The sequence below is a fragment of the Bos indicus x Bos taurus genome, chromosome 20, assembly GCF_003369695.1.
Source record: "Bos indicus x Bos taurus breed Angus x Brahman F1 hybrid chromosome 20, Bos_hybrid_MaternalHap_v2.0, whole genome shotgun sequence".
NCBI lineage: Eukaryota > Metazoa > Chordata > Mammalia > Artiodactyla > Bovidae > Bos > Bos indicus x Bos taurus.
This window is the reverse complement of record NC_040095.1, coordinates 9,149,201-9,165,127: the sequence shown is the minus strand read 5'-3', so window position 1 is coordinate 9,165,127 and position 15,927 is coordinate 9,149,201. Positions and strand designations below refer to the sequence as shown.

General features: G+C 39.1%; 1 protein-coding gene across 6 annotated transcripts in view; it reads right to left on the bottom strand.

Annotated features, from left to right (window-relative positions):
- The window catches only part of MRPS27 (mitochondrial ribosomal protein S27), a 104,010-nt gene that overhangs the window by 69,917 nt on the left and 18,166 nt on the right, over positions 1-15,927 (bottom strand). For all 6 annotated transcript variants that reach the window (XM_027519887.1, XM_027519885.1, XM_027519886.1 and 3 more), the window contains 2 exons: positions 7,032-7,102; positions 4,746-4,804 (listed from right to left, as the gene is read on the bottom strand). In XM_027519887.1, coding sequence (XP_027375688.1) covers positions 4,746-4,804; positions 7,032-7,102 — 130 coding nt within the window. The remainder of the gene's footprint in view (positions 1-4,745; positions 4,805-7,031; positions 7,103-15,927) is intronic.

Sequence of the window (15,927 nt, the reverse complement as noted above, 5' to 3'; positions counted from 1 at the left end):
CTGGGAAATGAGAAATCCTCCAGGCCAGTCAGCAAGACAGTGTTAGTTGCAGGATTAATAAATTGCTCCTATGTTTCCGTATCTTCCACTGTTAATTGCTCCTATGTTTCCATATCGTCCACTGTTTACTCCGAGATGATACCCGTGTCAAAATGCTAGGCACTGCAACCATGCATGCTGAAGACTGCTGGAAATCCCACAGGCTCTTGGGGTCCTCAGGATTAACACTCCTGATTTCAATTAAAGGAGAGAAACCCCAAGAGTTCATAACTTGACCTGTAACTCTGCTGAGGCATTATTATATTTTGTATATCCTCTAAGGCTGGAAAGCAGATGATACTTAGCTGATGAACGAACACTGGCCAACCTCCATCATCTAAAGCTGATGCAGCTTTATGGTGCTGTACCAAGTCTCACACACAGACAACAGTAATATCATCAAGTCACAAGCATGTTTCTTTAAAAAAAAAAGCTGAGTAAAATAGAGCTGTATTTTCGTGGCAATGGGAGGAGAAAGAACAGAAATAAAAGTGATTAAGTCATGGTGAGAACACTAGTTTTGATTAAGCAAAGGATGGAATGTCAAATTACACAATGGCTTAGATTTAAGATGGACAAAAACAAGAGTATCCTACATGACCTAACTAAAAATAGGAAATAGAGATTTTGTGACTTTCAATAAGACTCCAGGTTTCACAAAACTGGATGTGATATGAAGAATTAATCAAGAAGGCCATTCGGGAGGACTGAAATTTCTCAGTTAAACTTTAATGTATGAAGACAAGAACAGTGTCTAACTTATTCATCACTACATGCCCAACACTTTGGATAAATTCTGGGCACACGATGGGTGCTCAGTGAATACATGCTGAAATCAGTTCTATGCTTCAGAGGCAGAGGTAAACTTGGGACATATTTCTTCTGAGACCATGGCACTATGTCCTGAATAGAATTCTAAAAATAGTTCCTTTTATAAATTGGAACTATTTTCTGCATTTCCCAGGAACAAAGCAAACAAAGGTGCTAGCCCAGATGCCGCTTTCACCATAGACAAAAACCACCACCAAAGGAGCCCTACAGTGTCAAAGAGCCACTAAAGGAAGGTGGATTCCCTGCTCTCACCAAGGAACTCACTTGTGTTTATCTTAATGAAGGGTAGGAAAAAAGTGTTAGTCACTCAGTCATGTCTCTTTGTAATCTCATGGACTATAGGCCACCAGGTTCCTCTGTCCATGGAATTCTCCAGGCAAGAATATTGGAATGGGTTGCCATTTCCTTCTCCAGGGGATCTTTCTGACTCTGGGATCAAACCCAGGTCTACTGCAAGGCAGGCAGATTTACTATCAGAGCCACCAGGGAAGCCCAGGAAGGGTAGGAAGGCACTTGCAATTATGATTTCAGGGCCTAGAATTTAAACTTAGGACACTGTGAAAGGCAATCTGAGATTTAAAATCTTTTTTTTAAGGTTAGGAATCTCATCTACTTGAGATTTATATTTAAATAGAAAACACCAAAATGATGGTAGAATCTACCCAATTCAGAAAGAAAAAAAAGAAGTCTCATTGCTAGTTAGCAATATCACATATGAAAAAATTGGAAACATTTTCACTAATCTAAAGAAGGCTTTAAAAAATATACCCAGATGGAAATAACTGAAAACTCTCTTGATCAAAACAGAGTTAAGATCAAATGGAACTTCTAAGGCAACGCTTACTGGAAACATTTTAAATTTCAGTCCAAATCTTTTCTTGCTGCCTAGGAATTGGAACAAATCATAAATCAGGCTTTAAAAATCACAGTAAGGAATCACATGAAAAGTCAGTTTTAAGGTATCACTTCGACAGTTATTTGATAGACGAAAAATCAACTACAAGAATAAATAATTGATTTGATCAATCTTTCACATAATGAGCTTTAGGTCCTTCCAGTTTTTAGTGGTACAGATGGTACTTGAATGGACATGCTTCTTTGTACACAGGAGTGAGTACACCTGAGGTTCAGTGGGACTGTTCCCAGTTGTGAGAAAGAACGAAGCAAATGTAGCAACGCAGAAAAATTTTAGAATGGTGTTAGCTGAAAAGAGTGCTTAAATAGGTCCCATTTATTTTTGTTTTTATTTCTATTATTCTAAGAGATGGATCAAAAAAAAAAAAAAAAAACAACTTATTGCAATGTCAGAGACTGTTCTGCCTATGTTTTCCTCTAGGAGTTTTACAGTGTCCAGTCTCATATTTAGGCCTTTCATGTATTTTGAGCTTATTTTTGTGTATGGTGTTAAAGAATAATCTTTAAAAAATCTTTAAAAAGTTTCATTTTTAACATGCAGCTGTCCAGTTTTCCAAGCACCATTTACTGAAGAGATCGTCTGTCTAACATTGGGTACTCTTGCCTCCTTTGTCATAGATTAATTGACCATAGGTGCATGGGTTTATTTCTGGGTTTTCTACCCTGTTCCACTGATCTATATTTTTATTTTTGTGCCAGTACCGTACTGTTTTGATGACTGTAGCTTTGTAGTATAGTCTGAAGCCAAGAGCCTGATTCCTCCAGCTCCATTTTTCCTTCTCAAGATTGCTTTGGCTATTCAGCGTCTTTTATGTGTCACCATACAAATTTTAAACTCAAAAGCTTTTGTATAGCAAATGAAACAATAAACAAAACAGAAAGACAACCCACAGATTGGGAGAAAGTATTTGCAAATGATGTAACTGACAAGGGATTAGTCTCTAAAATTTACAAAGAGCTCATGATGCTTAATAGCATCAGTTCAGTTCACTTCAGTCGCTCAGTCATGTCCGACTCTTTGCGACCCTATGAATCACAGCATGCCAGGCCTCCCTGTCCATCACCAACTCCCGGAGTTCACTCAAACTCATGTCCATCAAGTTGGTGATGCCATCCAGCCATCTCATCCACAGCATCAAAATAACCCAATCAAAAAATGGGCAGAAGACCTAAACAGACATTTCCCCGAAGAAGACATACATTAGGCCAAGAGATACATGAAAAGATGCTCAACACTGCTAATTATTAGAGAAATGCAAAATCAAAACTACCTTACACCAGCGAGAATGGCCACCATCAAAAAATCCACAAATAATAAATGCTGGAGAGGGTGTGAAGAGAAGAAAACCCTCCTACACTGCTGGTGGATATGTACACTGGTAAAGCCACCATGGAGAACAGAATAGAGACTCCTTAAAAAACTAAGATTGAGCTACCACATGACTCTGCAATCCCACTCCTGGCATATATCTGGAGGAAAACATGATCCAAAAAGAAACATACACCCAGTGTTCACTGCAGTGCTGTTTACAACAGCGAAGACACGGAAGCAACCTAAATGTCCATCAACAGAGGAATGGATAAAGAAGATGTGGTACATATATACAATGGAATGTTACTCAGCCATTAACAAGAATGAAAGAATGCCATGTGCAGCAATGTGGACAGACCAAGAGATTGTCACATTGAGTGAATTAAGTCAGAGAGAGAAGGAGAAATACCACCTGAATTTCTTACATGTGGAATCTAAAAAGAAATGATACAAATGAACTTTCCTACAAAACAAAAGGAGACTTACAGACTTAGAAAATGAACTTACAGCTGCCAGAGGTAAGGGAGAGTCAGGGAGTTTGGGATGGACATGTACACACTGCTATAGTTAAAATGGATAACCAGCAAGGATAAACTGTATAGCACATGGAGCACTACTCAGGGTTCCGTGGCAGCCTGGATGGGAAGGGAGTCTAGGGGAGAATGGATACATGTAAGTGTATGGCTGAGTCTCTCTGCTGTTCACCTGAAACTATCACAACACTGTTCATCAGCTATACCCCAATATAAAATAAAGTTTAAAATTAAAAAAAATAAAGAAAATAGGTGCTGAATGGGGCTTAAAAAGTATATTTCCAGCTAAATAAAAAAGGGAGAGAAGAGATAGATAGACAAATTTTGTTCTCCTATCAGTAACAAAAATTCAGTAGTATGAAAATACCTCTATTGGGCAAACTTTGGCAAAAGTTATTGAAACTAAATATGTATATATGTCAATACATATGTTATCACTACATCTACATATATATATATTAAATATACATACTTATAAGAACAGTGTGCAAAACTAACGTAAAAGATTATTAATGGCTGTGTTGTACATCATACAAAAAGTAAAAACAACAAAGAAGGCCCTACAGTAGGGAACTGATTTAAATAGCATACTCGGGACTTCCCTGGTGGTACGGTGGATAAGAATCCACCTGCCAGTGTAGGGGTTACGAGTTCAGTTCTGTCCAGGAAAAGTCCACGTGCCTCAGAGCAACAAAGCCCGTGTGCCACAACTAGTGGAGCCTGCACACTCCAGGGCCACAGGCCACAGCTACGGAGCCCGCGTGCTGCAGTTACCGAAGCCCGCATGCCTAGAGCCTGTGCCCCACAAGGGAAGTCATCAGTGAGAAGCCTGCACACCAGAATAAAGAGCAGCCTCACTCACCACAACTAAAGAAAGCCTACACACAGCAATGAAGACCAAGCGCAGCCAAAAATAAGTAAATAACGTGACATATTCATAGTATGGAATACGCTGCAGTTATAAAAAAAAAAGACGAGCCTCTCTGCACACTGATACGGAAAGATCACCAAAGCACGAACTTTAAAAGCAAGATACTGAACATTATATACAGCACTTATGATCTTTCGTTATTAAAAAGGGATGAGAATATAGTCAAATGAAATGAAAAACTTACTTGTAAAGGTAATACTCTGCATGGTCTATCTCTTCTCGAGATGAAATGTTGTCCACAAACTGAAAGACGGAAAAAGAAACCCTTGGTTGAATACAAATTATGTCATATATTGAGCCTAAGTCACATACTGACCTTAAAGATAAATCAGTCGTTTTATTAGGACAGGGTTCATGTACTATGGCTCCACCCTTCATACCACTTTATCCTAATACCAACAAGAATCTACAATGGCCTCTCTTTTTCTATATGTAGAATATCCTTGGTTAGAAAAACTGTTTGAAAACTAAACACAAACCCCGCTCCGAACAAGAAAGGGCTCTTCCTACTCTACAATTAGTCACTGATATTTTCCTTTATCTTTAGATCCTGATACTTTCTCTGTTTTCCAAGTTCCAAATACATGGAAACACAATAGTTCAGAAGATGAAGACTCTAATGGCTGAAAAAACATGACCCAAAAGAGGAAAATCCAAATTTAGAGAACTTGGTCTTACATCCATTTTTCCTATCTGATTTGGTTCTGCTACGGACCAGTCAACTTATTACTGTCTACCAACCAAGTCTCCTTTTGACCCCCAAAATACCCCAGTGTGCTCCTTAACTCTAAATCTGAGAAACAGAAAAGACTCTTCTGGGGGTGAAGTGAAGTCGCTCAGCGGTGTCCAACTCTTTGTGACCCCATGGACTATAGTCTACTGGGCTCCTCCATCCTTGGGATTTTCCAGGCAAGAATACTGGAGTGGGTTGCCATTTCCTTCTCCAGGGGATCTTCCCAACCCAGGGATTGAACCCAGGTCTCCTGAATTGCAGGCAGACGCTTTACTGCCTAAGCCACCAGGGAAGCCTGGGGATGAATTGTACTCTAAAGACTCAGAGGCAAAAAGGATGAAGTAGGAAATAATGGATGTAGTGAATAAAGTTAAGACTTCAGGAGGATGGAGAGGAGAGTAAAGAGGAGAGACTTCTGAGTCCTCTTTGGAAGACTTACTAGATTTTATTTAGAAATCTTATTAAGGAGCGGATAAAATATAGTTCAAACACAGGACCCGAGACTGAAAACTAGCTCTCCTGATTGCATGCTGTGTGGCATAAACAGATGACACAGTCTCTCTGGATCCTGGTTGCTTGTCTGCATAAACAGAATAAAGGCACCTGTGCTGAAGAGTATGAAGCTCCAACCAGAAAATGTACGTGAAAGCTCTTCTGTGAAAGCTCTTTAAACTCTCAAGTGCAGCCTAAACAAACACCAGGCATTACGGCCAGAGATTTCATCCATCACATAAGGGATGAACCACTGGTCTTTCAGCTCCTCTCCAACATGAAAATTACTAGGTTATGATCAAGCTAAACAGTTTGCCCACTAAAAGGAAAGTATCAAGGAGCAGAAAAAAGCACTGAGACTAAAAGGGATGATGGTTTCTTTATTTTTCCTCTCATCAATTTAACAATCTTTTCAATTTTATGGTGTCATTAATTTCTACAAATAGTTTTCACAACTCAGATCTCAATTTAGCATCACATAAGCCTTGTGAGGAAGATACTACTGTCTCCGTACTGAATGAAATTGAGAGAGGCCACAGTTGCCCCATGTCACAAAGGAAATTCATGAAGACAAGATCAGGTCGATTTCTGGGAGGCAACAGAAGAGAACTCTAATGCCACAGAGATCTGGGTTTAAAGCCCAATTTTTCCACCTATGAACTATGTAAAATTGGGAGAGTCATCATTCTGAGCCTTACATGCAAAATGGAGACAACAATGCTTATCTTACATGGCTGCTATGAGAATAGTGAGACGATGTTAAGAAACTAGTAAACAGCTGGCATAGAAGCTCATCAGTAATGGTCAATGGATCAATTGCTATTCTTGATTCCTAGCCTAAGATTATTCTCCCATCTAATGCTCTGTAGCAGCCTAAAGTTAAAGTCTTTTACAGACTTTCTCAACTACCAAATTTACTTCCAATATTAACAAGTGAATACTACCACTTTGAAAAGTATATCAACTTTGAAAAAAATGACGGTATCATATCGTATCCTGGAAAAATTAAGTTAAATAAACAACACTGATCACTGACATTAGAGTCTGGTAAATTTATTATCTTTTGTTCCTGTCAAAGAAATTTACTACTTCATCATAAAATATCTATTAGTAATTATAAAAACATAAGATACTCTGGAAAAATATTTCCTATAAAAGATGGTCTTTATTTACACAGCCTCATATATATAAACAGTCTTTCTTGCTTTCTTTCTCTTTCTTCCTTGAAAATATAAGTTTTCTTACCCGTGATATTGTTAAAGAACTAACAGGCAGCTTTCTCTCATACGTTTTATCCATCAAAGATGCTAGATCAGCTGTGAAGACAAAGAAGCAAAAAGAACCTTGTTAACTATACATATTTCTAAAGAAAAATCTAACAAATGCAGCTCCTGCCAGATGGCTGTCAACATTATGAAGTCAGTATTAAAAGGGATGCTCTTTTTAAAAATTATTCTTAATAAATAAAGAGAATAGAGAAATATTAGTATAATTTTTTTTTTAATATTTACTTGATTGGAGAAAGGATTGTTTTAAAAACTCCAGCATAGATTTAGCTTTTTAAAAATGGACCCGTAAAATATCTCTGGAAGAAGACACAAGAAAGTGTTATTACTGACAGACTCCAATGAAAGGAATTAGACGGTAGTGGCCAAGAAAAGGAGATTCTTCACTGCTTACACATTCATTCCTTCTGTATTTTGAACCAGATAAATAAACTGATATTCAGTTTAGTTCAGTTGCTCAGTCGTGTCCAACTCTTTGCAACCCCATGAATTGCAGCATGCCAGGCCTCCCTGTCCATCACCAACTCCCGGAGTTCACTCAAACTCATGTCCATCGAGATGGTGATGCCATCCAGCTATCTCATCCTCTGTCGTCCCCTTCTCCTCCTGCCCCCAATCCCTCCCAGCATCAGAGTCTTTTCCAATGAGTCAACTCTTTGCATGAGGTGGCCAAAGTATTAGAGTTTCAGCTTTAGCATCAGTCCTTCCAATGAACACCCAGGGCTGATCTCCTTTCAAATGGACTGGCTGGATCTCCTAACAGTCCAAGGGACTCTCAAGAGTCTTCTCCAACACCACAGTTCAAAAGCATCAATTCTTCAGCGCTCAGCTTTCTTCACAGTCCAACTCTTACATTCATACAAGACCACTGGAAAGACCAGAGCCTTGACTAGACGGACCTTTGTTGGCAAAGTAATGTCTCTGCTTTTGAATATGCTATCTAGATTGGTCATAACTTTCCTTCCAAGGAGTAAGCGTCTTTTAATTTCATGGCTGCAATCACCATCTGCAGTGATTTTGAAGCCAAAAAAAATAAACTCTGACACCATTTCCACTGTTTCCCCATCTATTTCCCATGAAGTGATGGGACCAGATGCCATGATCTTAGTTTTCTGAATGTTGAGCTTTAAGTCAACTTTTTCACTCTCCTCTTTCACTTTCATCAACTGTTCAAAAATGTTTTCAGTTGGAACTTATGAAATGACTTTTACACATCCCCTGGACAAATCAGACGGCAAGGCACTCTGGCTACAATAAGTGATTTTCAGCCTCAACTATTCCTATTCTGGTTCCTTTTACCAGAACATCCATACACACACTTGGTATTCCTGAGATTACACTGTTATCTCAGAGTCTAAAAAGGTCTAGAATAACAGGCAACATACTCTCCAAAATAATTATTTCATGCCTTCTCGCTGCTTCTAGAACTTAACAGTGTGTGTGCTCCTTGCCCTTCTCCTCTCTCTCTCAGCTCACGGCTTGTGTCTTATTTCCCTCAGTATAAAACAGAAGCAATCATGGGAACCCTATGCTATCAGGCCTACCAGGCTACCAGCATCTGTATCCACAGACTCTGCCTCAACTCTTCTTTTCCTAAACAAAGGATGTAGTTCACTAAACAAACAAAAACCAAAAACGGCAAAAACTTCCTGTGACCTCCTCTTGTCTCCTCTCCAGCTACTTCTCTGCTCTGCTTCCAAGGAGTCTTCCCCAATACAAGTGTCACCACTTCCCTAGTTCCATCCTCTCTTGAACCCACTCAAATCAGGCTTTGGTTTCCTCACTCTACTGACACCAAAGTTCACCTCCGCTTTGTTAAATCCAGTGGTTAATTCTCATCCTCATCTTACCTGACCTTTCTCTAACAACAGTTGACCATTCTATCCTTCATGAAACGTTCTCTTTCTCTTTCTTGGGTTCCTTTGCAGGTACTCTTCTTGACTTCTTGATGCTGACGTGCCCTGAGGAGCAGACTCTACACCATCTGCTCGCTCCATGGGAATCTCATTCTCTCCCTCCCCATAGCTTTAATCATCATCTACAGACTACTGACTGTACACGTATGTGCCTACCCTGACTTCTGCCTGTAACTCCAGACTTTTACTTCCAACTGCATAGGTGACATTTCCTGTGGTATCTTAACACTGCTTGTCTTCTTAATTCTCCAATCTTCCACTCCAAACCTGCTTTCCTCCGAACCTTTCCCATCTCAGAAATGGCCGCATGTTAACTGGCTTACTCAGGCCAAAAACTAAGGCACCACTGTTGATTCCATTCTTTTTCGTTCTCTGTAACCACGTACCAGCAAATCATATAAGTGTTAGATCTGAAAGTTATATGTTTCTCCATTACCACAGCTAACCTCTCACCTCCTGACTAGTCACCTGAACTACTGTCCCCACACCTACAACCCCATCTTTACACGGCAGTCTGACTGAGCCTCTTAAAAGATAAGTCAGATCCTGTTATTTTCTTGTCTCAGCCAGCCAACAGTTTCCTATGACACTTGGAATAAAATCCAGAGGGGCTTCCCTGATGGTCCAGAGGCTAAGAGTCCATGCCGCCAATGGAGGGGGCCTGGGTTCAATCCCTGGTCAGGGAAATAGATCCCACATGCTGTAACTAAGAGTTTACCAGCTACAGCCAAAGATCCCACATGCTGCAACCAAAAAGATCCCAAGTGCGGCAAATGGACCTGTCACAGCCAAACAAATGCATATTGAAACAAAATAATAAAATAAAATCCAGAATATTTTCTGTGATCTACAAATGCCCACACACACTGGTCTATGTTTGTTGTTGTTTTTTTCTGTCTTTTATACTTAGAAGTAAAAACCATGAAGGCTAGGACTTACAATTCACTGACATATTCTCAGTTCCTGCAAGAGTTCTATAAAAGGCAGTCAGTATATTTAAGTAAATAAATAAAAGGTATAAAGCAAGGCAGTAAGAAAGGGAGGAAAGAAAGAGAGGAAGAAAACAGAAGCAGAGTTACCCCTTGGCACTCTCATGGACTGGTTTCAGCTCCCACTGCAGATGCCACAACGTGCGGATGCTCAAGTCCCGCAGCTGGCTCTCTGCATCTGAGGATCCACCCACCTGCATCGTGTAAAGCTGTACTGAAAACAATCCACGTACAAGTGAACCTGCACAGGTCAAACCCATGTTGTTCACGAGCCAACTCTAAAAGTTGGAGTTCCAAGTATTTTTTTTTTCTCCCTGGTGAAAGAAATTAATATTAAGCAAAAAGGCAACAGGGAATCAATCAAATGCTAAGTATCTGTTGAAGACCTATTGCTGTGCACTTAACCAGTATTTTTCTCTTTTCCTTCCCTGGGGTAATGCTCTCAATGACTCTAGATATTACGGGAAAGGAACTCTGCAAAACCACTAAAACCTGATATGATGTAAAAGTTACTAATTTTTCTTATGACTATCTTAAAGGGGTTGAAACCATGTGATTTAAAAATTTTAAAACACAAATACACACATACAAAGAAGTCCCTAAAACCTCTTCACACTAATATTGTTATAGTTATAACTAATATTGTTATATTATACTATACTATATTGTATTGTATATTAGTTATAACTAATATTGTTAAATCTAACTGTTCACAGAATGACATTAAACAGCACTCCCAAGACACCAAATCTTTATGATCTCTTCATAATCAAGGCTCTTATGTTGAGATGATAGGCAATATAAAGAATCAACTCCCTTTACTCAAAATTTAAATTTTAACCAAAAATGCAGGATTTGGATCTACTGGCCGAATTGAAATGACCTCCATTTCTTTGTGGGTTTCATATAATGCACAGTATGCAGCTAAACATTTGGACAGAGGTGGCTTCAGTAGTGTAGAGTCAAGATTCCACTTTAATCTTTTACACCAAGATAGCTTCAGTCAAGTGAAATCAACTGGGGCCTCAAAAAAGGCAACAGCTGTAGAGCCAGTATCTGATGAGTAATATCTGCATACTGTAAGTCAGAGAAAGGTTTACTGCTAAATATAATATGCACCAACCACCTCACATGATAGCAGAGGCGTGACGGATGGAGCAGAAAACTGCACGGAGCAGGGATGGCCACAAAAGCCAGGGCAGCTGCGGCCTGCAGCGGGCCACACCACAGGCTTCTGGACGGCGGGCTCGACAGTCACAGCCACACGTCACAGTTCAGTGAGGGGCCAGCAGATGCCCAGGTTTTATTCAAAGGGATGTGCCAAAGAAGATGCCTGCTTGCCTGTCACTCAGCTCCTTAGGAACACACACTGCAGTGGACAGTTGAGGTCAACAAAGACTCTAAAGAAAAATGGGTCTGAAATTTGAATCCTTCATTTAACAAAACTTAAAGCTGTACAGACAATGTGGAAATATGTCTAGAAAATGAAATTTATGTTAGTATAAAACTGTTGTTTTTGTTTGAAGAAAAAAAATCCCTGATAGTCTAAGGACATAAAGGATTTTATTGAGGACCCCCACACTATTTGAAGTATAATCCTGGTTAAGGATTTGAAACCCTGAGAGGCTTTAAGACTTTAAAATGTCAGATTCCTAGGCTTCACACCCAGAAGGCGACTCTAATTCCATAGATTTGAGATGAGACCATGCAAACACAAATTTTTAAACAAAAGCCCCAGGAGATTGTGAGGTAGCCTGGCAAGCACTTGAGTAAATTAGTTTGAGAACTACCATGGAGGGAACACAAGACAAGTCTTGGATGTTGCTGCTAAGTTTGAAGATGATGGTATTAAACTGAATTCCATCTCAGCAATAAGGTGGACTGAAGAGCTTTAAAAAAATTCTCCCTACTATAAAAACAAAACATCTAAATAAAATGTTAAAAAAAAAAACTGTTAAATATATGACTGAGCTTTCAAGAAGATAAATCTAATCATCAGAGGCTAAAGGCAAGACAGAAGCACAAGCCTCGTGTGTTTAAGGGACTACTGAGGGAGGCGGTCATCTGAGCATTTGCTGACCCCACTGACACACAGCTGTGGTTTCAATGACTTTCAGGTCACGGACAGAACCAAGGCCTTTGTAAGGTGGGAAGCTGTTTCACAGATCATTGGGTAAAGCCTGGACTGCCTAGGGTTACACCAGCAGAGAAGGTGAACTGGAAAATAACAGACCCTGCAAAGGGAAGCAGCGAGGATGCCGTCCCCTGAGGATTCTAGGCCACACGGTCAGCCTCACACCTGAGGCCCTAATCCACACTTCCCATGCCATATGAGACACACCAACTTGAGAACTGAGGTTTAAGGGGTTTAGAGAGTTGATTTTACTACATAAAATCATAGGAAATACATACTAATCTACGATAACAAACAATACCAGCAGTTTCCTGGGAAGGTGGGCAGGAAGAGCAGGAGAGGGCTACAGAGGAGGAGGAGAGACGTGGGGCTGGGCAACAGGCGTGCTGCTCCTCCTGACCCGTGATGAGCTCAGGGACAGACGCACACACACATATGTCAAAGCTTGTCAAAATGCACACTGTGAGTATATGTGGTATAGTTTATGTAAATAACATGTTGACAAAATTGTACAAAAGGAATTCAGCAAGTTAAAGAGCAGATCAGATACAAGTAAGGTGAGAATTACCAACCTGAAAGATCTAAAAGGAATTACAAGACAGAAGAAGACTGCAGCAGAGATTAATAAAAACGAAAAGTATAAAAAGGGCATTAAGAGATATAGAAAACAGAATATGCTCTGCTGATAGTCACTCAGTTGTGTCTGATTTGTGACCCCATGGACTGCAGCCTGCCAGGCTCCTCTGTCCATGGGGATTCTCTAGGCAAGAATACTGGAATGGGTTGCCATGCCCTCCTCCAGGGGATCTTCCCAACCCAGAGATCAAACCCGGGTCTCCTACATTACAGGCAGCTTCTTTACCATATGAGCCACCAGGGAAGCCCAGGAAGGGAATACTGAATACTGAATACTAATAATAATAATAATTACTGAATAATAATACTGAAGTGGGTAGCCTATCCTTTCTCCAGGGGATCTTCCTGACCCAGGAATCAAACCGGGGTCTCCTGCATTGCAGGCAGATTCTTTAAGCTGAGCTACCAGGGAAGCCCAGAAAATAGAATAGTAAGGTCTAAAATACATGAACTTGAATTTCCAGAAGACATTGTTAATAAAGAGAATGGGGAGAGTTGGTACATGATGAGCTAATAGCCAAGTGTTTTTTAGAACTGATAGAAATCACCTATTCTCAGATTCAGGAAACAAAAAAAAATCTCAAGTCAATTAATTAAAATTAAACCCACACCATGATACATTACACTTAAACTGAAGAATAAGAGGCCAGAAGGTAAAGAAAAGCAACTATACCAACAGGTGCTTTCTCACTAGAAACAAGAGAAAACAGTAGAACAACATGCTGGGAGTAAATACAATCAAAAGAGAATTGCACATCCAACAAAACTATCTTTTAAGTTTAATGGAAAAATAAAGACATTTTAAAACAAAAACTGAATTTATTAGCAACACGTATCACTAAAGAAGATTTTTACAAGTTGTGTTTTTTAGAAGACGTGTTTTTGGAAAACGGAAAATGATCCTTTAAAAAAGACTTGAGATGCTATAAAGAATGCTAGGTAAATAAAATTGATTCGGTCTGAGGGAAATTGTTTAAAATAATAACGTCTTATGTGTTTACATGTTTTAAAGGACAAAACTTTAATATTAGTAACCTATGGTTGGGGGTTATGTGATGGGACTAAAGGACAGCAGAGTGTGATTAACCCTAGAATTTAAGGTAAATATGTACCCTGGAAGTTATGAAGCAATCATCTAAAAGATGTAGAGTTAGAATGGTAAAATCTACCATTCTAAAAGAGTAGAAATAGAGGATATAATTTTTGGAGGGGGAAAATGCAAAAAACAAAAATACCACAACTAATTGATGAGAAGATAGGAAAAAAAAGAACAAAGATGGGACAAATCACAAAACATGGCAGAAATAAATCCAAATAAACCACTGATCATAAAATGACAATGTAAATGCACTAAACTTTCCAATTACAAACATGACAATTGCCAGATCAGTTTTAAAAACACATAATCCAGCTATATAAATCATATGAACACGTGAAGAGTTAAAAATATCTGTATGAAAAATGTACTAGGCAAAAAAGTAGCCAAAAGAAAGCTCGTGCAGCTATATTAATATCAGACACAACAGATTTAAAGTAAAAAGCTTTTCTTTTTCAGGTTAGATGGTCATTACATAATGATCAAAAATCCATTTTTTTCAGGAAGATAATTTTAACCTGGTGTACATCAAAGTAACACAGCTTCAAATTTTATAAAATTCTGAGAAAGAAAATGATAATCTTTTTAATGATCATAAAATCTATAGTAGCGATGTGCTAGGAAAGAAGCCTCTTATAAAGCAGGGTAGTCTCTGGGTCAAAGTTGGATGAGGAAGGTCTCTGAAGGAAAGATGGATCCTCTATTGAACTCTGGGAGATTTAGATGAGAAATTATTAGATGGTTTCAGTTTTTCATGATTTCTGTGTTAACTGTACATCAATGTTAACCATTCAGTCAATGTTAAGCTCTTTCTGGATGTAGGACCATCTGCATACCTTATCTAATCTATATAATTCTTAAAGAACTAGATACAAGTTATTATTTTATTTCCTAAAAGAAGTGATCTGGAAAGCACAGGCTGAAACTGTTTTTGTTTCCCACATTTAAAAAAGAAAAATAGGGAGAGATGACCAATACCATGTATGGAAATAATAGAAGGGATTAGGAAAAATTAACCTAGGAACCATTCTGAATATAAATATTTAGATTTTCTTCTATTTGTCTGTCACCAGAAGCTATAAAACAATAACAGAAAAAATGTGAAGGCAAGCTTTGTACACACATATACTAAGACTAAAGGAAGATGATGTACACAGGCCAGACCCACCTCTAGAACTGTCAGCAGTCATTATGAAATCTAGTGAATGAATATATGTCACAGATATGCGAACAGGAAAGCAGGCCTCAGAAAATCTCCATCAAGCTCCAAGAGCAGGATTTGGAAAACTACTGCAACAAGCCAAAAAGCTCCACAGCTGAAATGACACAGCAAAACTAAACCTCAGCTAATGAGAGAAGTGTCTAGATAATGTGAGAGATGGTCGCAGTGCTTGGTTTCAACTTGATTCTGCTCCCCTACCTTCCTGCCAAAAACAAAAAACAAAAAACTAGAAACAAAAAGGCAGTAACTAACACTAAAAGGTATCCCTTACTTAATAATTACTTATCAAATGAAAATATCAGAAATAAAATATTTAATTCAGTAGGGCTCAAGAAGCAATTCAGTTCAAGTCACCTAGGCCCTTGCCCCTGGCAGGGTGAGCGAACAAACATCTCATGGAACCCAGGGACTTCCCCCAGGAGACCCTCAGCATGATTTGTCCTGAATCCTATTTACTGCAAGCCCCAGTCTGTAATTCAACAGCTGCTAACTGGCTGATGTTGCTAACTTTCACTCTATACCTCCCCAGTAGATCTGCACAGCTAATGAAATTTCAGAGACAAAGTACAGAAGCAGTCTAAAACGGAAATCTTCTGATCTGAGTTGTAAAGTTCAAGAACTCCCAGGACTTTACAGAGCCTAATTGAAGAACTAAGGCTCTTTCAATAAAAAATATCAACTGCAATGGATTAAAGTGTCTGGAATACGTAAGTCCATGAATTCATGCTATTAAAAAGAATTAAAACCCTCATTGACAACCTTTGGAGGATGGTAGGTGGTCAATCTGGAGAAGGCAACAGCACCCCACTCCAGTACTTTTGCCTGGAAAATCCCCTGGATGGAGGAGCCTGGTAGGCTGCAG